The 22,392-nt window shown below is 42.2% G+C and overlaps 1 protein-coding gene across 2 annotated transcripts in view; it reads left to right on the top strand.

Annotated features, from left to right (window-relative positions):
- Nucleotides 1–22,392, top strand: part of VPS54 (VPS54 subunit of GARP complex) — a 43,705-nt gene that overhangs the window by 12,453 nt on the left and 8,860 nt on the right. For both annotated transcript variants that reach the window (XM_042887341.1, XM_042887331.1), the window contains exons 5-17: nucleotides 1,254–1,288; nucleotides 2,427–2,558; nucleotides 5,564–5,949; nucleotides 9,198–9,324; nucleotides 10,252–10,359; nucleotides 12,281–12,336; nucleotides 13,753–13,849; nucleotides 14,334–14,665; nucleotides 16,416–16,545; nucleotides 16,990–17,171; nucleotides 17,931–18,043; nucleotides 19,305–19,368; nucleotides 20,853–20,958. In XM_042887341.1, coding sequence (XP_042743275.1) covers nucleotides 1,254–1,288; nucleotides 2,427–2,558; nucleotides 5,564–5,949; nucleotides 9,198–9,324; nucleotides 10,252–10,359; nucleotides 12,281–12,336; nucleotides 13,753–13,849; nucleotides 14,334–14,665; nucleotides 16,416–16,545; nucleotides 16,990–17,171; nucleotides 17,931–18,043; nucleotides 19,305–19,368; nucleotides 20,853–20,958 — 1,868 coding nt within the window. The remainder of the gene's footprint in view (nucleotides 1–1,253; nucleotides 1,289–2,426; nucleotides 2,559–5,563; nucleotides 5,950–9,197; nucleotides 9,325–10,251; nucleotides 10,360–12,280; nucleotides 12,337–13,752; nucleotides 13,850–14,333; nucleotides 14,666–16,415; nucleotides 16,546–16,989; nucleotides 17,172–17,930; nucleotides 18,044–19,304; nucleotides 19,369–20,852; nucleotides 20,959–22,392) is intronic.

The following is a 22,392-nucleotide window of genomic DNA, read 5'->3' as shown; positions in this document are numbered from 1 at the left end:
TCTTCCAATCAGTTTTCTTCCTCCTTTTCCATGCATAAAGATACCCTTCTGTAGAGTTTCTCTGGGCTCATTCTTTTGAAGCAGCTGTCCCTGACTCAGTCTGTTTGTGGCACATACTGTAAAATAGAATTTCCTTCTTCAGGCTTAGCTTAATTCATTTTGAAAGAGTTTTTTGTTTTGAGAAAGAAAATGACTCTGTCACCAAAGTAACTGGGAGCTCCTGGTTTGTGTAAATGGGCAATTCCTCACTGAAGCATCATTAGGTAATCTGAAGCTCTGGATGTTGTAGTTTCTTTTTTTGGCATTGCCTGTTTTCCCCTAACTCCAGCCCACAAGACCAGGCCTTTTAGTTGTGTAAGAGTTGGTCTGTATTTCAATATCTGTAAGGTGACAAAGAGGTGAGGGAAATGTGGGGGATAATGCTGATGTGGTGTTTGCCACACTTCTCAAAGATAGATGGACACTATTGCTTTAAAATTCTTCACTTTACACTGCAATGTACTCGTTCTCCCAGCTCAACTAGCTCATCCCATGCGAGGCTCAGTGGAGCTTACCTCAGAGAGAAGGCTGCTTCTGTGCTATGTGCTCGGTGTGCTTGAGACTTAGTCCTGAGCTCTTATTCATCCTTCTGGCCAGCTGTTATGCATCCACACTCCTAGTGCTGTGCACAAATCATTCTATGAGCAGCTTTGATTTGGATCACCAAAATGGGGGTAATGTTAGATGGGCTTTTACTGGCTCTTTGCAGCTGATTGAACGCTGCATGATGGAATGTGAGGTCCAAAGTAGACTGCTTTGTACTACTAATGTTTTCACTGCCAAAGCAGCCAAGTAGGAACACCTTTGAACACTCTAACCACGAGACCTAAACTGCAAAACACAGCAGGATGCTTGAAAGAGTCAGAATAATTCAGGTTAGAAGGGGCACTGGTGCAAATGCTGTCTTAATGCAACTTCAGCTGTGTGGGCAGACCAGGCTGCTCAGGGCTTTACCCAGTCAGGCTGTTAAAACCTTCAAGGATGGAGAGTGTGCAGTGCCTCTGGACAGCCTGCTTCACTGTCCTGGTGAAAAATGTTTTCACATTCAGCCAGAGCCTCTAGTGTTTCAATTTCTGGCCCTGTCACCTGTCTACTCGCTGTGAGGAGTGTGGCATTTTTGTTCTGAAAAATTCCTTGTAGTATTTAATAGCGTTCAAGGAATTGTTTTCAGTTCTTTGCTCATGAGTGACTACTTGTGTTTTGCTTAATTTTAGATAAATCCAGGACAGATCTGGAACAAGTACCTAAGGTATGGTTTTTCTGAACTCTAAGCTTTTATAAGAATTTCTCATAGAGTCTTGAATACATGAATGTAATCTCTTGTATGTGGAAAACTTGTCCAAATTAATTGAAGTGAGAGGATCTCTAGAACTTAGAATTTACCAAAATTAAGAACAGTCTGTTTGTTTTGCTTATTGTCTTTGTTTTGTTTCCTTGATCTTAATCCTGAGATAGATTCCCATGATTTTAGGATACACGTGCCATTTTAAAAAATCTTTTCATAGTTAAAAGTTTAGAGCTAGGCAAAATTAGCCATCCTGTGTTTCAGGAGGAAAGGGAAACCGAAGGGCTTGGCAGAATTTTGGGTACTACATAGTGTGTACAAATTAGCAGTCGATTTCACTCCTCTAATCCTCAAGTAAAGCACCTCTGTGATTATGAATGATTATGCTGATTATGAATGCAGCTGAGCAGCAATCACTGCATTGTTTGAAGTCCCATAAGCAAAAATGTTTGAGTATAGTGGGATGCTATAGCCTGTGTTGAATCTATTAAAATTACACTTCATAAACAGAGAAAGGGATAGTGCTGTCCAGCTGGGTGCCCCAGCTCTGTGGTAGTTTTGTTAAGTGAAAATAACACGACCAAGCCTTTCAGAGACCAGTACATTTGTTGTACTGTGCTAAAGGAGATGGGCTTCAGGCTCTGTTCCTTCCCAAGCAGCACTTGGTGCATGTGGGCAGCTGGCTGCATCTTTGGTCTGCTGGAAACTAAGGCTCCATGAATATCAGCAGTAAGATGCCTCTGCTATTGAGGAATATTTGCACTGCTCCTTTAGGGATACATGTGCAATTTAGTGTTACCTATGCTTTCATGCTCAGGATATTTGATCATCTTGGGTGCTTGATAACACAGGTCGTTTTGGAGCTTCCTTCAGATTCTAGGAAGATGATGCTTTGTCAGATCGTACAAGCTTTTGAAGTATGAAGTAAATCAGTTATAAGGTCTAGAACTAATTTGTCTGAGTTGATAAAAGAAAATTTGACTTTTGAAAAATGAACAAATAAGGTCACTGTTCGTTTTGTGAACCAGGATGTCTGTTAAACTGGAAAGGAGTACGTACGGATAAGAGAGATGCATTTATTTCTTCTATTTCTCTGTTTCAGATTTTTATGAAACCAGATTTTGCCTTGGAAGATTCCTTAACGTTTAATGCCGTTTTACCATGGTCTCATTTTAGTACTGCTGGTGGAAAAGGAAATCGTGATGCAGCTTCCTCCAAGTTACTTCAAGAAAAGGTAAGGATCTGATACGATGTGTTGTTATTCTCCCTAGCTGTCACTACAAAGAAACTATTAGCAGTCCAGTCCACTGCTGCTGTCCTGTGCTTGTTGTTGAGATGTTAGTGCGTGGACTTTTGTAACTTAAGTTTTATCACAGAATGATAGAATGGCCTGGGTTGAAAAGGGCCTCTAAGGTCATCTAGTTTCAACCCCCTGCTATGTGCAGGGTCACCAACCAGCAGCCCAGGCTGCCCCGAGCCACATCCAGCCTGGCCTTGAATGCCTCCAGGGATGGGGCATCCACAGCCTCCTTGGGCAGCCTGTTCCAGTGCATCACCACCCTCTGTGTGAAAATCTTCCTCCTAATATCTAACCTGAACCTCCCCTGTCTCAGTTTAAAACCATTCCCCCTCATCCTATCACTATCTACCCTTGTAAGCAGTTGTTCCCCCTCCTGTTTATATGCTCCCTTCAAATATTGAAATGTTACAGATTATTAGTAAACAATGCAGGAAGTATCTTATTTGGGGAGGGCTCCTTTCCCTTCTAAATAAATGTATCTGTAAAAACTTGGCAAAAAATCTGCATATAGCACATTAATTGCCTCTTTGAGGAAGCGGGTATGCGTTGACAACTTCAAAAACATGGAGCTGTTAAGAAGTAAGAGCAATTCCATGAGAAGGCAGCAGCAGAGGCTTTAGAACACGTGTTAAGACTACTGCTTTCTTGCATCTCAAGAAAACTTCAAATTCAAGGTCTCTATGTTAAAAGAAATCCAAAATCCAGATCTTTTATACGTCAGGAGTTTTCTCTTACCTTTTGCTATCAAGTCATCTGTACTGATCCATTTTTGCGTTTTACAAAGAACTTTGGTGTGTTGGTGAGCAGGGAAGCAGAGTTGCTTCACTCAAGCATAAGTCCTGTCTTATGCTTTTTTGACGTTAGGTTATGTAGTCAGAGTAGAAAATAAATAGCTATAGGAAATGAACATAATTTTGGGTTGTGCTGTAACTTAGATTTTCCTTCCTGTTTAATTTGCTAAAGCTTCTGGGAGTTAGATTAAAAAAAATGAAAAATAAATTAAGAAAAAAGAAGAAACAAGAGAGGCGCCTTAGGGAAGAAATAATACAAAATCCTTTGGAAGATGTTTGCAAATCTCCAGGAGTTGTTCTTCCTGCTTTCCCTCCGTGTCAGGAGGAACCAGGCAGGCTCTGCTACAAGGTAGCTTGCTTCTTCCTTGTATGTCCACGATACTGAAAGGTTACCCCCGGGATTGCTACTTTGTAGTTGCTCGTGGCACTTGCTGTGCAAAGATGAAAAAGCTGTGTCTGGCGCTAGCTTGAAACTTGGGGAGTGCCTGGGTGCGGGGCTGGCAGCAGCAGGATGGATGCTCAGCAGCACTTGGAGTGAAGGAGACCCAGAGCCCCTGTTGCTGCAGCAGGGCAGGGATAGGGCTGTAGATAGCTGTGAGTCATGCTTTTTTAGAGAGATGATAAAAAGTACCTAAATAGCATAAAAAGTCCTTTGCCTTCCAAACCACATGCATGAAACCATATTACATTACTTAGTGGGCCCACACTTCTTGTTTTTGCTTTTTAAAGGCTCTGAACTGCCTCAAGTTTGCTTGCATCAGTCAGATAGGTAGATAATTATCCTGCTGCACTAATTTTCACTTTAGATCCCAGTGCTATTTTGCAACAGGTTTTGGAAAAACCTGCTATAAACACGCATAGTTAGGCTCTTACTGCTTATGTACTTGAACAGTTTCCCTCTGAAAATTTAGTCTGTCTTTAGTCTGTCTCATTCTATTTCTTGCCCTACATCGGGACTGTAAGCTCTTCGAGGCAGGTGTTGTCATTTTTATTCTGTTTGTTCTGCAATACTTGGCATAGTGAAGAGGCCTTGGGCATCTGGCTGCAAAAATCATATATATAAATTATCATAATAAACCTTTCCCTGATCCTTTCGTCACAGTCCATCTCAGCTTCTCCTATGGACTAGATGTGTCACAGCTGATTGGTGGAGGATGTTTTTGCTTTAAATATATTACAAAAAAGATGAGTTTGCACACTGCATAAATCTCCAGTTATAAGTATGCGGGATGAAAGTATCTGTGTAACTGACTTTCTTTTTTCCATCTCTGGATAGGCGTTTTGGAATCCAGCATGAGGTTTGAGTGCTTGGCACCTCTTAGAAATCGGATCATTTGAGTATTAGCATTCAGATGAGCATTCTAATACCTAAGTCCTTTAAGTTTGCATATTCAGCATGAGCCAGAACGCAGAGCTTTTACAGCTCAGATAATCAGGCCAACCCATTGGTCTGGTAGCATAATGCATTTGCATTTGTTCAACATGAAGGTTTTGAATCTCAGGTTCCAAACACATAGGCCTATTTTGTCTCTGGGAATCCCATAGTGCCATGGCACATGAAGTGACTTTAACAGCAGCTCAAGCTGGTTGTCAAAAAGCAACTGCAGCCAGAGATCTCCTGAGGATTTTTCTGCAAAGATGATGCTACAACCTATTATCTGAACAGAGCCATTCCAAAGTAATTCCATCAAACACAGTCATGCTGCATCTTTATCAACTCAAATGCCTCTCAGTACATAGCATATTTGCACACGTGTGCTGTTCTTACTTGCACGCTAGTACTGAGAGCCCATCTCAAGGTTAATGGCTGTGTTGTAATGGTGCCAGAGTGCAGACCATGCAGTACAAAAGCTTGGGTATTTTAAAACTATTTGCCTTGTCGTTTTCAAGCAGGATATGCATCAGGTCAGCCTTCCCAAAGTGATTTTGAGCTCATGTAGAAAGAAGTGAACAAGCCATACCGGGTGGTTATTTTCTTGCTACTCTGACAAAGGGTTAATGGAATACTGTAGCATTTTTGATTGCTAGCAACATTTCCATGATGCAATAAAACATTTCAGCAGTACTCTTAATGTATAATTTTGCATGGTGATGAACATGTCATGCCATAACAGTGCCTTTTGATTTCCCCTTCCATCCTCTTTCCAGCTGAGCCATTATCTGGACATTGTGGAAGTCAATATTGCTCATCAGATTTCTCTGCGCTCTGAAGCATTTTTTCATGCGATGACCTCTCAGCATGAGTTACAGGACTACCTCAGGAAAACCTCCCAGGCTGTAAAATTACTTAGAGAGAAAATCTCCAAAATTGATAAAGTAATGTGTGAAGGCTCTCTTCGAGTTTTAAGACTGACGCTCACCAGAAATAATTGTATAAAAGCATACAATAAACTGAAGTTAATGGCTACTGTACACCAAACACAGCCCACAGTACAGTTGCTACTGTCTACTTCTGAGTTTGTTGGAGCTTTGGACTTGATAGCAACAACGCAGGAGGTGTTGCAGCAGGAACTTCAAGGCATTCACAGTTTCCGGTAGGTAACCATCAAGGACTTGACTGAAATGTGAGCAGAGCTTGAATGTGTTCTGTCTTCTGCTGGCTGAAGGGGGAAGATATACATGTTTCTTTATTTTCATAGGACACAGTATAAAATATGACTATAGCATAAGTAGCGTGACTAATGCATGTGCTGGATGCATTTTGTTTTGGTACTGAGTACTAAGATGCTTTATACTCCTTTCTTGTCTCCAGGTGGTTTAGGAGCACAGGGATGAGCACCCAAGCAGGGACTGAACTTTCATTTTGCAGGGTTTGTAGCTCACAGCTGAGAGATGGTTTCCAAGCTGTGATCTGCAGTCCTAATGCCACAGCACCCCAGCTCTTACTGCACAGCTGCATTCCTCATCCCTGTGTTGACTGACAGATCTTGACACATGCTGGTAGGAATGTTCAAGTATCAGGGGCTGAGTGGGTCCTAACCTTCAGCCTGCCCTTGTGCTGGAGGGAGCTTTGCAAGCAAAAGCCAGTGCAATGCTATCAAACCTCATGGCTCAAAAAGTGGTTGGATGACAGCTTGTTAGATAGGATGTGTTCAGCAGCGTCTGCTCTTGGGAAAAGCTGTATTTACAGTGGCCAGAGGGTGCTCCCTCTTGCTTCATCCTGCTGAGAAATCCAGTTCTGTGAGCTGCTAAAGCTGGGATGGGAAGAAGCAGTGAAAAGCTGAGGCTTGAACTTCTGTTGCTATAGCTTTTTCACCTGTGTTTGGATACTTAGAGCTCCACATGGGAGGTAGTGCTGCAGTGGGCAGGGTCACCTGTGATGTGCAGGAGTAGCAGTACATCAGAATCCTTTTAGTGGATGCAAAGTTAGTGACCACAACTGCTGTGTGTGCTGCAAAAGTGTCACATACAAAGCAACCACTGTGATGTTGGCAGGAGTATGTTAAATAGGCTCTAAGAATTGTATTGGCGAGCTGGGGAGCTGTCTGCTTAGCTGAGTTACTGTTTAATTTCGTTTTGAGGTCGCATGGTTCCTGCAATCCAGGGTTCTAGTTTTGTAATAAAAACATGGTTATTGCTCCACAACCGTACCATGGATATTCTGTGCTGATGAGCACCTCTTGTAGCAGTCATTCTGGCTGGTTCAGAAAAAGAACCAAATTTTAAGTAGAAGAGAACTCAGAAAAAATAATCTGGCAAAAAAAACCCAAAACAAAACTATTTTTTAAAGGCTAATGAATCCAGTTGAGTCATGTTTGTACTTACATTGCTGATACTGAGTGTACTTCTGCTAACTTGTAACCTCAATCAGAATTCGTTTTGTTTTGCAATTGAGTAACCTGAGTTATGTGCAGTGTCAGCAGAGTATACTTGGTGCTCCAAGACTATGCTGTTGTTATGAAATCATAGTCGGATGTGGAGCATATTTGCAGGCTTGTAAAAAGGGATTTCTGTGAACAGTGCCTACTTGGTTGGTTTGGTAGAGGTTAAAAAATATACATATATATATATTCAGAAAGTAGCAATGTGAGTTGGAAATGTCCCCTTTGCCTTGGCTGGTAGCTATTCAGAAAGGTAAGTAACTTCACTACTCACCCCCACCAGAGATGCAGTGTTGTATCTAACAGCCTCAGCGTGGTTGCTCCCACGTCTTACGGTGGCCTCTGTGTATTGCACAGCTGGAGAAATAACTTGCAATGAAAAGGTGGATGTCTTTAAACTGAGTCATATTGCTAAAGCAGTTCCCTACAATAGGTTGCACAGGTAGGCATCCAGGTAGGTCTTGAGTATTTCCAGAGGAGACTCCACAATCTCTCTGGGCAGCCTGTTCCAGTGCTCCATCACCCTCGTCATGAGCAACTTCCTTCACATGTTTGTACGGAACTTCCTATGTTCAAGTTTTAGGTCATTGCTCCTTGTCCTATCTCTGCACACCAGTGAGAAGGGCCTGGCCTTATCCATTTGCCTCCCTCCTCCCTTTAGGTATGTGTAATCATTAGTCAGATCCCCTCTCAGTCTTCTTTTCCCCAGGCTGAACAGCCTCAGGTGTCTCAGCCTTTCTTCATGCAGGAGATGCTCCAGGCCCTGTATCATCTTTGTGGCCCTCTGCTGCACTCCTTCTAGGTGATCCCTGTCTTTTTTGAGCTGGGGAGCTCAGAAGTGGACACAGTATTCTATATGTGACCTTGGGGCAGAGCAGAGGGAGGGAATCGCCTCTCTCACCCTGCTGACCACATTATACTATTGGCCTTCTTGGCCACAAGGGCACACTGCTGGCTCATGGCCAGCCTGTTGTCCACAGATTGTAGTCCAGCTGTAACTGTTCAACTCTCATTGAATGTTTCCATGCCTCTGAGGTTATGCCATTGGGTTTTAATGGCATTAATCACAGTTAGACATATAATTTACCAAAGAGCATCTTTATGCTTACCTAAAAGCCAGCAGTAAAGTAACGTCAGTGAGCAATGCAGCTTCAACCTGCCTCTGTAAAGTCAGGAATTCCCTGCATTGTAGCTGGGTTTATCTAAAACACTGCAGCTTCTCTTCATTCTCATTGGAAAAAATGCTTATTTTAAGCAGCCTGGTTTCTACGGACACTTAGTGACTGTAGCTATCAGTTGAACCTGGAAAGCCACGAGTGTTTGGCACCTCTGAGGTTCCAACTCTGAATTTTACTGCAAGTCTCTCTTGCTGCTCAACTTCAACGTTTCTGATGTGAGGAGCTGCCTTGTGGCTTCGTATGCAAGCAGTTTGCAAAATGCGGTTTAAAATCTGTAATATGCGGGGGGAAAACTTAATTTAGAATGATATCAAAGTGGCAAATTTGAAAATTCACCTGTGTTTCTGACAGCCATTCTGTCATGTAAAGCTATCCCTGTATCTTGGCCACATGGAGTAAATCTCCTGTGACCGTATCAGAAGTTTGAATACCTGAAATGGAAGAACCTGATGCACTAGGTACAGACAAACATGGGATATTCTTGGTTCTGCTTCATTTCACTGGGAAGAGAGGGCACTCAGCACCTTCCAAAGAAGTCTGGCTTCCATTTTTAACCTTCCATTAATATTCAGGTCTGTGTGTTTTTACTGCAGGGTGATGTTGCCTCTGAAAAATGCATGGTTACAGCTGCTCTAAGAACCAGAAGACTCACGCCTCCCATTAAGCTAGCATTGATGATTGCATGGAAATTACCTGCTGCGTGGTTATTTTCTTCAACTGTGAACTAATGATTCATTTTCAGGTTGATTATTTAGCTTACATCTCAATGGCTGTTTTCCTTAGGCACCTTGGCTCACAGCTCTGTGAACTGGAAAAGCTGATAGATAAAATGATGATTGCAGAGTTTTCAACGTACGCTCGCAATGATTTAAATAGACCCCTAGAAGATGATTGCCAAATTCTAGAAGAGGTATGTCTCTTATTGAAATAAACTGTCTGATGAGTATGTCTGCATCTGCAACACCCTTAATTAGCACCGACTAATTGATTCAGTAGCAACATTGCGATTTCATGTAATTTCTCATCTAAATTCCCCCCACACCTTTCTGTACTCGGTCTAATTAAATAATTGTAACTAACCATATGGAAACATGATCCAGTACTACTTTATTTTTTAAATCTGATTGCTTCTGTTTTAAATGTATATTAAGTTTCTGGGCACTTGATGAACTTCAACACACAGGTGGAAAAGAATGTGGACCCTTATAGCTGCTTGGCCATAAAAATTCACTTTTTTGTGGTGAGGGTTGTGTGTGCTGTTCTTCTGCCTTTCTGTGCACTCTTGGGTGCTTATATCAAGCATATGACTGCCCCGAATGCATGCTTCATTTGAAGATCTTGAAAATGAAGCTATTGTAATGGCTTTGGAGTGCTTGCACTGTTCTGCAGTAATTGCTAGCTCCCATGAACTGTTTAGTCCTGTATAACGGGTGGATTTTGTGACATGTGGTGCATGGCAGTTGTGTTGAAATGCTCCCATTTCTGCCCTACCATTTCTTCCCACCTCCATGCAGCAGTGTGTCACGTCTCACTTGTGCTGGTGCAGTTGTCTGCAGTGCCATTCTTGCTCTGCGCAAGGAAATGTTAAGCTTAGGAAATCCAATTGTGCTTACAAACATTGGTATGAGCACAACGGGAATGAAAGAGACTGGGAGGAACTCCTTTAGCTGTTATTACCACAGGAAGCTTAGAACTGTTCAGTCGTGGCGTTAGTCTGGAGGCACTGGACTGATGTAAATTCTGTCCTCCATGTGTTTGATTCATGAACTCTATCTTATTACTGCACAGTTTCTTGTTCTCCCCTTGATATTTTTAGTGTATTTCTTTTTCTTGACAGGAGAGACTTGTATCACTAGTATTTGGACTTTTAAAGCAAAGGAAGCTAAATTTTTATGAAATATATGGAGATGAAATGATTATTACTGCAAAGAATATAATAAAACAGGTAAGCCCAAAGTTTTTGACTTATCTGACAAGGTTGCCTCGACCTCTTAAAAATGTTTGTGTGTTGAAGTGGGTAAGGACTGCTCTGAAGTTTTTTGCTGGCTGATGGTCTCACGTTTAGGGAGCCTGCAGGCACTAAGGGCTTCCTGAAGCACACAGGTCTGTTTGCAGAGAAGACTTTCTGCAGGGAGTAGGCAGCCCAAGAATGGCAGATCACAGCTTTCTCTGTATGATTACCACTGTTCTGAATTCACTGACTTCAGCTTTATTTGTTTTATCTTTTAGCACACAGCTTTCCCAAATGCTACAGTTTGTCATAAGCCCCACAAATAAGGGCCTGCCCCTTCTGTGCACGGCTGTTCTGGGCCTAAAAGCACAATGTGCATGAATGAGTAAGACCAGGATAAAGCTGTTGTCTGTGCATCAGTCTCCATTGTTTTTTCACTTACCTATATCAAAAGTCACGAGGAGACTTTTTTTCCCTTGAGTTCTGCTTAGTCAGGTAACAGACAAGTAACACTGTTTTCTAGCTTGCTTACAATCATGAAGTGTTTTTCCCAGTCTTCTAGAAATATTTGTCCTTTATGTTGTGATTTCTCAGGCGACACCTCTGCTCAATAATAGACCCAAGTTTAATCAATTTCAGCATAGAATCACAGAATGGCCTGGGTTGAAAAGGACCACAATGATATCTAGTTCCAACCCCCTGCTGTGTGCAGGGTCGCCAACCAGCAGACCAGGCTGCCCCGAGCCACGTCCAGCCTGGCCTTGAATGCCTCCAGGGATGGGGCATCCACAGCCTCCTTGGGCAGCCTGTTCCATTGCATCACCACCCTCTGTGTGAAAAACTTCCTCTTAATATCTAACCTGAACCTCCCCTGTCTCAGTTTAAAACCATTCCCCCTTGTCCCATCACTGTCAGCCCATGTAAATAGTCGTTCCCTCTCTTGTTTATATGCTCCCTTCAAGTACTGGAAGGGATTTCCAATTTCCAGTGTAAGTTCCTGTTAAATAAGAAAAGCGGACAGGATCAGAGTCCTGTTGTCACAGAATGATAGGTGTTGGGAGGGGAACCTCTGGAGATCATCTAGTCTGAACTTACAAAGATATTTTTCCGTAACAGAAGAAGCCATTTCCCTCCTGTGTCCCAAATGCATTTGCTGTTAAAGCGCATTGCTGGCCTGTTTTGGTCAGTACTTCAGTAGCTCCTTGTTGCCAGACAGGTGGAAGAGCAGAGGTTTGTAAGCACTGAGCACACTGCTTAGTTCAAGAGCAAAGTGTGTTTGTAAGAAGCTTCTGTACTGAGCACCATTATTCAAAATGCAAGTAAATCCATGTAGCTTGAGATGGCTGCCAGCACTCAGTCACCACTCGGGCTCTGTTCACTTGAAGGCAAGATGAGTCCATGGCTGCTGACTCCTTTCATCAGGTTATTGACTGATGCCTGGAGGAAAAACCCTGCTGCACTCTAAATGGAGTCAGTCTATACCATGGGCACAACAGAGAGTAGTGCGAAATGAGATGGGTAAACAAATCACTGTAAGACAAAAGATGCATTTGGAGCAAAAATCCATTATTCTGGAGACCTGAAGAAGCTGGCCAGTTCCATATGCACTGGCTGACAGTGGTATCTCAGAGTCCTTTGAGGGAAGGCTGCAGTGGAGCAGTATGCATGAAGAAATCTAGGAATAGAGACCCCTGGTATTTTGCAGCCAGCTGTCTTGGGGGGGGGGTTGTTTGTTTGGTTTGGTTTTATTCCTTAGAGAAAAAAAAGTTATCAAATGATACAAATATGCCTTTGCTTTGTTTTTCTTTTTCCTTATTTAATATGAGGATTACTGTGCATGCTATGAAACACAGCAGCAGTTAGAAAGAAGCTAAGATCTTTTTTTGTTGTTGTTTTTCCCCTTTAAATTTGACAGTGTGTGGTTAATACGGTATCGCAGATAGAAGAAATAGATACAGAAGTGGTTGTTAAGTAAGTATACAGCTAGTTATGTTGTTTTTCTTTAATGGTGGGTGGGGGATAGGAGATGGATGCTTTTAGCACACAGAAATTACCCATTCTAATTTTGTATCAATTTCCATATAATCAAGGATTCTCTTTTGTTTCACCTTAAGCCTCTGCTCCTGTCCACCTCTTTGGAAAAACTGCATATGTTCCTCTTCTCATTCAGTCTCTAATGTTAGAAATCATTCCTTTAAATGTAACTTGCTTTTGAAATAAACATTGAAATTCTCTCTGAATCTCCCTGCATGCAGCCTGAACGACTGTGCCTAGGCATACAATTCTTAACTGTGTGAAGGTGTTCCCTGTTTGTGTTAAAATGTGTTGGTAGTTTCAGTACATTGCATGTGAATGAGAACAGAGCTACCTGGGCAGAGATCAGACAGTGCCAGCAGGTAAGAAATGGCCGGCAGGAGGAACCTCACAAAGCCCAGCGGAGGCAAACGCCGTGTCCTGCAGCCAGGAGGGGGCAGCCCCTTGCAAGATGAGAGGCAGAGGCCAGCTGACGGGGGGCAGCTTTGTATGGCAGGACTTGGGGCTTCTGGTAGGTGAAAGATCAGCCGTGGATATGGAGTGTCCTTGTAGCTGCAGCTTGGGCTGTATTAGCATAGCTAGCAAGTCGAGGAAAATAATCCTTCTCTGTTTTGAGGCTGCATCTTGTTCTCGTGCTCAGCTTCGGACTCCCCAGTGCAAGAAAGGCATTGAGATTTAATGGCTGAAAGAGCTGGGCAATCCTGGGGAGTGGGAAGCTGAGGGGTGAGGTGCCTGCAGCTGCACCATGGGAGAGATAGGGCAAAGGTGGAGACAGAGCCAGGCTCTTTGTGGAGGTGTGCAGAAGGGTGAGGGGCAGCAGGCACAAGAGAAAGCAGAGGTTGGATCCTAACCCTTTGTTACGGAGTTTAGCTTATGTTCAGTGAATGAATTTTCTGCCCTCTGCTACAAACAGCTGACCTTAATAAAAGTGATCTCATTGCAGTGCAGCAAAATGAACTTAATAACACAGCTGTTGCAATACTTGCAAAGTATTTTTGTTTTTTCTTGTTGTCTCATTTTTGTAAAAATGTTATTAACTCCTCATCTTCCCCTTTATGGTAACACACACTTATTTCTGGGAAAAGAGCATTATGCCCTAGAAAAGCTTAAGTGAGGCTTTTGTTTTTCTAGCATGATCTATCTTTCTATGCCTCCTTCTCCATTCCACTTGCATATACTGTGTTTGGTCAGGACAGTTTTTCAGGCGATGTCTGTTGTCTTGCTAGATAAGTCTGCACAGTTTTCCTTACAATTACAGTTCCCATTTAGAGCTTGCTTTTGTTTTTGATATGCCAGTCGTCAGCATGATTAATAAATACTTGCTGTTTACCAAATACTGCTCTTTTTTTTTAGGCTTGCAGACCAGATAAGAATGATGAATTTTCCTCAGTGGTTTGATTTATTGAAGGATATTTTTTCTAAGTTTACTATCTTCCTCAAGAGAATAAAGGTAAGGCTTTAATTTGCCAAGATTTTCATGTAGCTGGTTCAGACACGAGACAGAATGAAGTTACTTTCCATTTGAAGTTTTTAGGTGTTCTTTTTGATTATAGAATTCAAACTTGATTGAAAGAGGGATATGTGAATATCACCATCCAGGCTAAAAATGATTAGTGCTAACAAAGAGAGCACTGGGAAGGAGATAATACCTCTTGTAGCCTGATTACATCCATTTCGGGCTGCTGGGGATTAGGACAGGACTTTTGTATGTGTTAGATTGCTCCAAATGAGGTTTCTTTCACTGTTCTCAGAAACATCTGATATAGGTTACCATCAAAGACGATGGGTCTGCCTTTGAATGCTAATTGCACAGTAGAAAATAAAGCCAGGATTTAGTCAGATTTTTGTGGGTAAGAGAAAATCTTCTCCCAGTGCAGGCGTATGGTACAGGGTTTTGGGTCTTTTTTTGTAATAAAAGTTATATTTGATTCTAGGCAACGTTAAATACTATCCGTAGCGTGGTTCTCTTGGTTCTAGACAAGAACCAAAGAACCAGAGACCTGGAGGACACCTTGCAAAAGAACTCTGTGAAAGACAGTCCCTTGGACACAGAAGTGGCTTACCTGACACACGAAGGCATGTTTATAAGCGATGCCTTCGGCGAGGGGGACCTCCCACTTGTAGCAGCTGACACTACCTCTCAGAGAAACACTTCTCCCAACAGCGAGCCCTGTAGCAGTGATTCAGTCTCTGAACCAGAGTGCACTACAGACTCTTCGTCCAGCAAAGAGCCAACGTCGTCTGTTACTCCGGGAGTGGAGATGATGTGAGTACATGCAGTACCTGCCTCAGCTGTCAGGAGCAGGGTGTTGGGAGCTGGGGGTTGTGTGCTACAAAAGTTACGTTGAAAGAGTGTGCTTTTCTAGGTAAACGAAGTGGCTCTCCACCACCGTCATCCCTACAGACTGCCACAGTAACAACTCAAATTTGTTTGGTTAGCTTTGTTTTCACCTCTCTACATATGGTGTATATATATATACATATATATATACACCCTTCTCCTGTCAGCTCTGCTAAGGAGCCTGCTTCTGTAGAGAGCAGGGGAGATGGAAGTCTACCCTACATGAAAGAAGACTAATTGCTTGTCTTGGCCTTAGTTGACTGAGGCATCTCAGTTCCCTGCACACATCTACTGTGGCTACTTTTTCTATTCTCTTTTAAAGATGATTTCATGGCATGCATCTTGATGAATTCTAGAGAAAATCTGCTGCTCGTGGTCAACTTGTACACCTCAAGACTTCGGTAACATAGGCAGTGCTGCCCCGTGGTGTGCTTGACTGCACAGCTGTAATATTCTTGACAAAGTTCTGGGCATTTCTTATTTATGGCTGTCATCAGCTACCTTTTTGAAAGAATGTGTGGGATTCAGCTGTGAGCCACTTCAAAACCCAGCATGCCTAGATAAAGTTTTATGAAGCAGAGTTGAAATACCACCTCTTCTGTCATTCAGCAGGGTGAGGCAGCAAGCTGCCTGCTCGCTCCTGCTGGTTGGTACTCAAGCGTCTATCCCTGTGTTCACTTTTGTTGGGGACCTTCCTCCTCCAAATCACAAGGAATTTGAATTAAATCTGTTGCAACTGAAGTGGATTCAGGCTATTGCATGTCCCAACACTCATCCTATGTTGGGAAGAAAACGCAATGTGGAGATGAGTTCATGGGGTTAGAGTGAGGAGAGAGGAAGGAGGAGGGAGCAGGATCCCAGCCAGTCTGGAGAGGTTAGCTAAAAATAAACCACACAGATGGAGTTCTCAAGCAACAAAAACATTCCAAAGGCTGATTGTGAAATTTTGTTCAGAAATGGACTTGCTTCACCCATTCTTTGTTTTCCTTTGTACCTCTGCTCCACGTTTGGAGAAGGGTAATTTATTATACAATCAGGGTACTGCTAGCCCAGTTGATGTGCTGTTGTGTCCCAGGTTTTCTCCTTCATCTCGTGCTGTCAGTGCTAGCAGCCAGGCGAGACCAGAAGATTGTTATCTTAGCTGGTTAGGTGAAGGGCAGAGCTGTGCTTATGTGCTTGTTTCACAGGACAAGCCACAAAGTTATTTTTAAAAGGAAAGGCTTAGGAAACTGAAGGGTAAGAAGGTAGCAGAATGATGGCTGATAAACTACAGTCATGAGAGCACAGAGCATTTATGGTAGATCTTACACCTGCTTTGGTACTAAAATACTGTGTTTATCCATCATACGTTTGTGATGCTCAAATGGGAGCTAGGTGATGTTTATGTCAATAAACATCAGTATTTATTGTATTAGCAATGGTTGTGTGGTTTCTTCCTTAAGTAACAGTAATTAGGACATTAAAATATAAGGACAGTTTCGTTTCATATTTGCTTGTCACAGGGACTGACGTGGCATTGACAGCAGTTTAGATGGTCCCATCTGTACAGAGTGGCTCTGGTGATTAACTGACTATGTCTGACAGCTGCTGCAAAGCTCTTTCTTCCTTGGAATTGCAAGCAGAAACGCTGTTTTCTATGAATTGATGCTCAAGCAAATGGTTCTGTCATTTGTAGGATCAGCGATGACATGAAGTTGACTGAACTGGAACTGGGCAGGCTGGCAAATAACATTCAAGAGTTGTTGTATAATGCTTCTGATATCTGCCATGATCGTTCAGTCAAGTTCCTCATGGCAAGAGCAAAGGTAAGGAGCTTGGATCAGGCTGCTGGTGGAGTCTCATCCTCTGTGAGATGTTACTACAAGTTACTGGCTTAACGAGTAAGACTCCTGAGATCACTTTCTCAATTGGTATTAAGTAATTGTTTCCATGGTCAGTCACTTGATGTTAATTACTGCCCAGAGCCCAAGCTTTAATGTGTCACATTGTTGTAAAGTAACGTGAGTTTCGGTACTTTTCTTTTTCTTTTTAATATTCTGACTTGTTGCCTTTGAAGTTCCATGAAGAGAATGCATAATCTATGACAAGACAGCTGTTTATACTGCAGTCTCCCTACTCTGTCCCATGTAGGATAAAAGAATGTGCCTTTGAAATACTGCTAGCCCTCAGATGTGCTGACTAGTTGATTCTTGTCTTCTCTGAATTTTTGTGGTGTTATGTCTCCTTACAATGGGTTTCTTTGCATACAGGGTGGCTTCCTAGAGAAGCTGAATTCCAATGAGTTTGTCGCTCTTTCTCGCTTGATGGAAGGTTTTATCTTAGATACTGAGCAGATCTGTGGCAGAAAAAGTATGTCCTTGCGAGGAGCACTTCAAAGTCAAGCCAATAAATTTGTGAATAGGTTCCATGAGGAGAGGAAGACAAAGCTAAGGTATCTCTGTAGAAGACCTTCATGTTCTTACATGCATAATTTCAATTCTACACCAGGAAAACACAAATCTTTCATATGAAAACACAAATTTTCATTGCCTGGATCACTCAGAACTTTGTACTTAGGAGGGGCAAGCTGGACAGCCATTTTAAAACACAATTCTTTTCAATTGTTTTAGGCTTTTACAATTTTCAGTACAGTTTCTTTAAACTGGATTGTTCCATGGTTAAGTAAATAAGGACAGCTTGTAGCTACAGGAAGAACAAGAAGTGATGTTGGAGGATGGGGTCTCTATCTCAGGAGTTAGTTGGGAAGGGAAGAACCTCCAAGAAAAAACAAAGAAAAAAAACAACCCCCACACCACAAAAATCCAACCCATACTGGGAAACAGTCTTCCCAGTAACACATACAAAGTCCTTTTGTTCTCATTCATCAAAAGCATCAGAAGTTCCATTACTTCCATGGTGTTTCAGTGGCATTGATCTTATAAGGACTTATTTCTAACCAGGATCGTCGGCACTCTGTGATAGTTTGAATGAACAGGCTGTAAGATCTCTAGGCCAAAAGGGTGGTTTTCTGGTTTGCTACTACTAAGCACTGGGCACCTCTTTTTAATAAGGATTGATGATGTAACATTTTGGGCCACTGGCTCTTTTTATGTTACTGTAGGTTTGATTCAGCAGCACTACAGGCAAGGGAGGTGTCCAGTCAAGGTATTTTGTATTCTCATCCTCCTTTCTTTTGTCTTTGTAACTTAAGCCTACTCTTGGACAACGAGCGCTGGAAGCAAGCTGAAGTTCCTGCCGAGTTTCAGGATCTTGTTGATTCTGTGTCAGATGGCAGAATTTCTCTCCCTGAAAAAAAACCAACAGGTATCTTGCAGTTCTACCATTAGCAGAATCTGAACTTGTGAGCTGCAGATGGTGCTGCTGAATGTTGATGGACGTATTCTGCTCTGTGCTTGTTTCTGTATCACGACTGGGGGGACATCAGAAGGAAGGAAACAGACACTTTTTTGTGTGTTAGCGGTGTCGAAACTTGGGCTGACTTTAAAAGTTTATTTTTCCATTTGAATACCCACATAAGTGTTAGCACAGGAAGGGAGCTATGTTCCCAGTAGTATTCCCAGTGTAAAGGCTTGCAGTCCATGCATAAATTTACTCTTTCACTGAAGTGCTGCGAGAGAACAAGGAGCATGTGCATGTGTTCAGCTCCCTTTGTGTTATGAAGTGCTTTGCACCTTTCCACTGCTTCCACTGCCAGTTGTTCAAGTGAAAGACAGCCTTCTGGATGGCTGCTCATGGAAGTGGAAACTTATGTACGTTCAATTATTTACCTTGTCACAGAAACCTTGTTTGACCTCAGACAAGTCACTTTTTTCTCCTCGTGCTTTGTTTCCCCACATGCAGTGTGGGAATGCATAATGTATTCTTACCTCGTGGGGATTCTCATCTGCTATTGCAGCGATAAATGTCTGTGAACAGTTGGAAAGGGGAGAAAGCATACCCAGAGGGGAAGGAAGATGGCAGAGTGAGAATACAGTGATGGCATGGGGCAGAAGCCCTGTCTGCCCCTCAAAAGGAGTGCAGAAGGGATGGAAGGCACTAGGCAATACACAAATCATGGAACACTACTCCAGTGCTTGGCAGCCATTCCTCCTAAAGAAGTTCTTGCAGCTTTCTTCAAGAAGATAGGAAACTGAGAGCATCAAATTCAGCATGAAACGCTGCATCAGTAAGAGCTTCTGCTGTGAAGCCTGAGGGAAAAAGTGGTTTGAAGCTGAAATATTAATATACATAGCAAATCACTGGAGAATCTACAGTAGAAAACCTCGTAGCTTTTTCTGCTTTTTTTTACAAGTGTTCTAACATGTTGTATTTGAAGTTTCTAAATCTGTAATGACTTTGGAGGATTTCTGATGTAAAATCCCATCTGTATTCCAATAGATATGACCAGTGAGGTTGCTTATTAATTGTAATGAGTGACACAGTTTTTAACATGGATCAGTATGCCAAAGATTGATTCCCTGGTTTCAAACTTGAGCAAGGGAATGCCTGATTTCTAGAAACTAGCATTTTTTTATACTAGTTCTTAGGTCAACTCATCCTTTTCCTTTATTGCTAAAATCTTTAGGTGCTGAAGAAAGGAAGCCAACTGAATTCCTTATTGTTGAAGGACAAAAATATGCAACAGTTGGGTAAGAGGCACTTTTCCCTTACCAGTGGATTAGTTGGCAAGTGTTTTGGGGTAGAACTGTGATGAATACTAATAGCTCTAGCAACCTTATTTAAATAGAAAGAAAACCTTTCCTTACACAGATTAGTTTCCTTTTAGTTCCTGAACAGTTTTAAAGCATCACAAGCTCTTCTGTATTATTAAAACACTGTTTTTTCTCTGAAAGACTGGACTGAAATTTACAGTTTTATTTGATTTTTTTGCAATTTTCTCATGAAAACACTTGTTCATGAAAATATAGATTTACTGTTATAGCATGATGTTTTTATTTCTCACAATATAGGTTGTCTCTGGCAAAATACACAAGTCCTGTACAGATTGATTCCTTATTTTACTCAGAATAAAAAATAGAAGATAAGGCTTTCTCAGAAGCTGCAATCCATATTTCTTTGTAGCCTGATTGCTTTGGTTTGAAAGTACTTTCTTGCAGCTAGCTGGCTATATCAGTGATATTTTAAAATATGTGGCACTCCCATATTTCTTTCATTCAGAAGCATTCTGTGTTTCCAAAGACAGAGAGGCTTAAGTGTTAAATATGCCTGGGAGCGTTTGGTTTTTTCAGAAGGGAGTAAAACCTGGAAGATCTCACTTTCCAGAGTCCTGACATAATTTACCCCAAACTTCAATGGAAAAGTACTGATCTACATAAAGTCTTGGACCAGCTCTCGTTTCGTGAGTTGCTTTGTGATGATGTGCCATTGTTCAATGAGAAACAGAAGCTGGTGGCTCAGAACTTCAGTGCCAGCCTGCTGGCGAAAGAGAATTTCAGGTCAAGTAGGAAGGAGTGTTTGAATGTGCTTCAAAGGATGAAGTTGCTCACTAGGCTGTGTATTTGATAGTTAATCTCTGCTAATTTGAAGCTTTATTTTTAGCTCTGTGAACAATTCCCATTGGTGCAACATGCTGTTCTGCACACTGTTACGTACAATTTCATTGTATTTAATCAAATGCATTCACCAGAAAAAGCCTAGATGTTCCCTCAGGATTCTCCAGATGTTTATTTGCAGCGATTGATCTCTTTTTGGCTCCTCAGTACCCACTGCATCCTTTTCAGTGGTTATTGTTTTCTATAGGCTATGCTTTTTTTGTGCTTGCTCAAAGTTGGCCAGTTAAACAATATTATAAGAGAGGAGCTTTAGATTTTCCCCAGGTGACATCTGCATGGAGACTTCTAGTTCCACAGTAATTATTTCTGGAGATGAAAAAGTTATGCCTAATGAACACCAGAAGCTTTCTTACCTGTGTGTTAAGTACTTTTTCTACACATTTCCCCCTGAAACAGGTATTCTTTATATATTACCTGCACCTCAGATCAGTTACGGGGCATATTCAACACTATCATTTCCAGCATTAGGTGGCTTTCTGTCAGTATGACTGGCCTGTTTGTTGTTTTTTGACTTCATCTGTGCACAGAGATAACGTATTTGGCTGTTTCCTCTCTTGTAGGACAGTATTGCTGTTAATAAGAATAATCCTGGAGTACTGCCAGTGCGTGGATAACATTCCTTCCATCACCACCGACATGCTCACCCGCCTGTCTGATTTACTGAAGGTATGAGTCCAAATGTGCTGTCTGTGCCAGATAAGAGTATTCAGGGCAGTGAACATGTCTTACTCTAATGTTTCACATGCTTTTACAACTTGGTGAAAAGGATGGAAATGATCTACAAACGATTGCATTTGTTACTGTGCCATGAGGTAGGCCTTTAAGGTAAGGGCACAGGCGGTGCAATTTGCTGTGTCCAGAAGGCTGTTGTTCTTCTCGTTCACCAGGGATGGTCTTCTAGTGTTTGCAATGGCTGCAAGTATATTTTACATAAAATGGGCTGAAAGAGATGTAAACTGTACCTGGGGAGGTGGGCCTTTAAATAGTATCCTTCTATTGGTGGTCCTTATCTGAATAACCAGACACAGAAATGCTTCCTGTAGTCATCATTTGTGTTCATCCACAAACGTTCCCTCTTAAATGCCATTCAAGTGGAATCCAGTCAGTCTGGGACTGGGAATGTTCCTCTTTTTACTAAATCTGCTGCTTTGCACAGGACTTGCAGCACCTTTGTGCAGGCAGGCAGAACAGCAGCAACTGCCTCAGGCTTAAGCACATTTGCATCTGTGTTACTTCTTTCTTTCTCCCTTCCATTTCTTGTTATTGCTCAAGATAAACGATTCATGTTCTGTTGCTTGGTACCCAAACATCACGTGCAGTTTAGTTGTTGTAATTCCTGTCTCTGTGGCAATGAGATGACCATCAGAGAGGTGACAAAGACAGCTAGCAAAAACAAAAGCACATTTCTTTATGCTTTGGACAAAATAAGGGCCACTCAAAGGTGTCCTTGCAGGTCACTACTGTTTATTTGACAACTGTCAAAGCTAGCAGATTTTGAACGTAGCAAGAGTACTCAGTGATTGCAAGCTGTGAAGTGGTTGCTGGATGATTAAGCTTGGCTGTGGCTGTAACCAGAGTGAAATGACACTGTGAGTGAACAGGAAGACAGTCGTCATCACTGGAGTTAAGCTGGCACAGACGAGAAGGTTTGCAGCCACAGGGCCAGAATGGAGAAATACTTTCCTCCGAACAGTCACAAGGAGGAGGTGTTGCTCTAACCTCAGCTAAATACCTCAGAGGGCTGAGGCTGTGTAGGATGTCTGTCTTTAGCTCGGTGGATATACTTCCAAAGTCCACCAGGAGGCACAAGGAAAGGTCCTGCTTTTCAGGACGAAAAGAGGAAATGAATGTCAAACAGCTTCACATCCTGACCACTACCAGCGAGCAGAGTAGGTGATGCCACTGTCAGATCAGGAACCACGTGTGGCTCTGGTTCTGTTGTTAGCACTAAGTCTGAGTTGCTCTTCTGGCCCCACTCCATTCACTACATCCTCTGTAGTCCTGAGTTCTGTCACTAGCTTCAGGCAATAGACAGAAAAATTCTTTCCTATTTTTACACAGGGAAGGTTGAAATTTTGGGTTTTGTTCTCATGTTACTGC

The sequence above is a fragment of the Lagopus leucura genome, unplaced genomic scaffold, assembly GCF_019238085.1.
Source record: "Lagopus leucura isolate 7727_CA_CO unplaced genomic scaffold, USGS_WTPT01 Super-Scaffold_73, whole genome shotgun sequence".
NCBI lineage: Eukaryota > Metazoa > Chordata > Aves > Galliformes > Phasianidae > Lagopus > Lagopus leucura.
The sequence above is the reverse complement of the archived record's forward strand: the minus strand, read 5'-3'. Positions and strand labels throughout refer to the sequence as shown.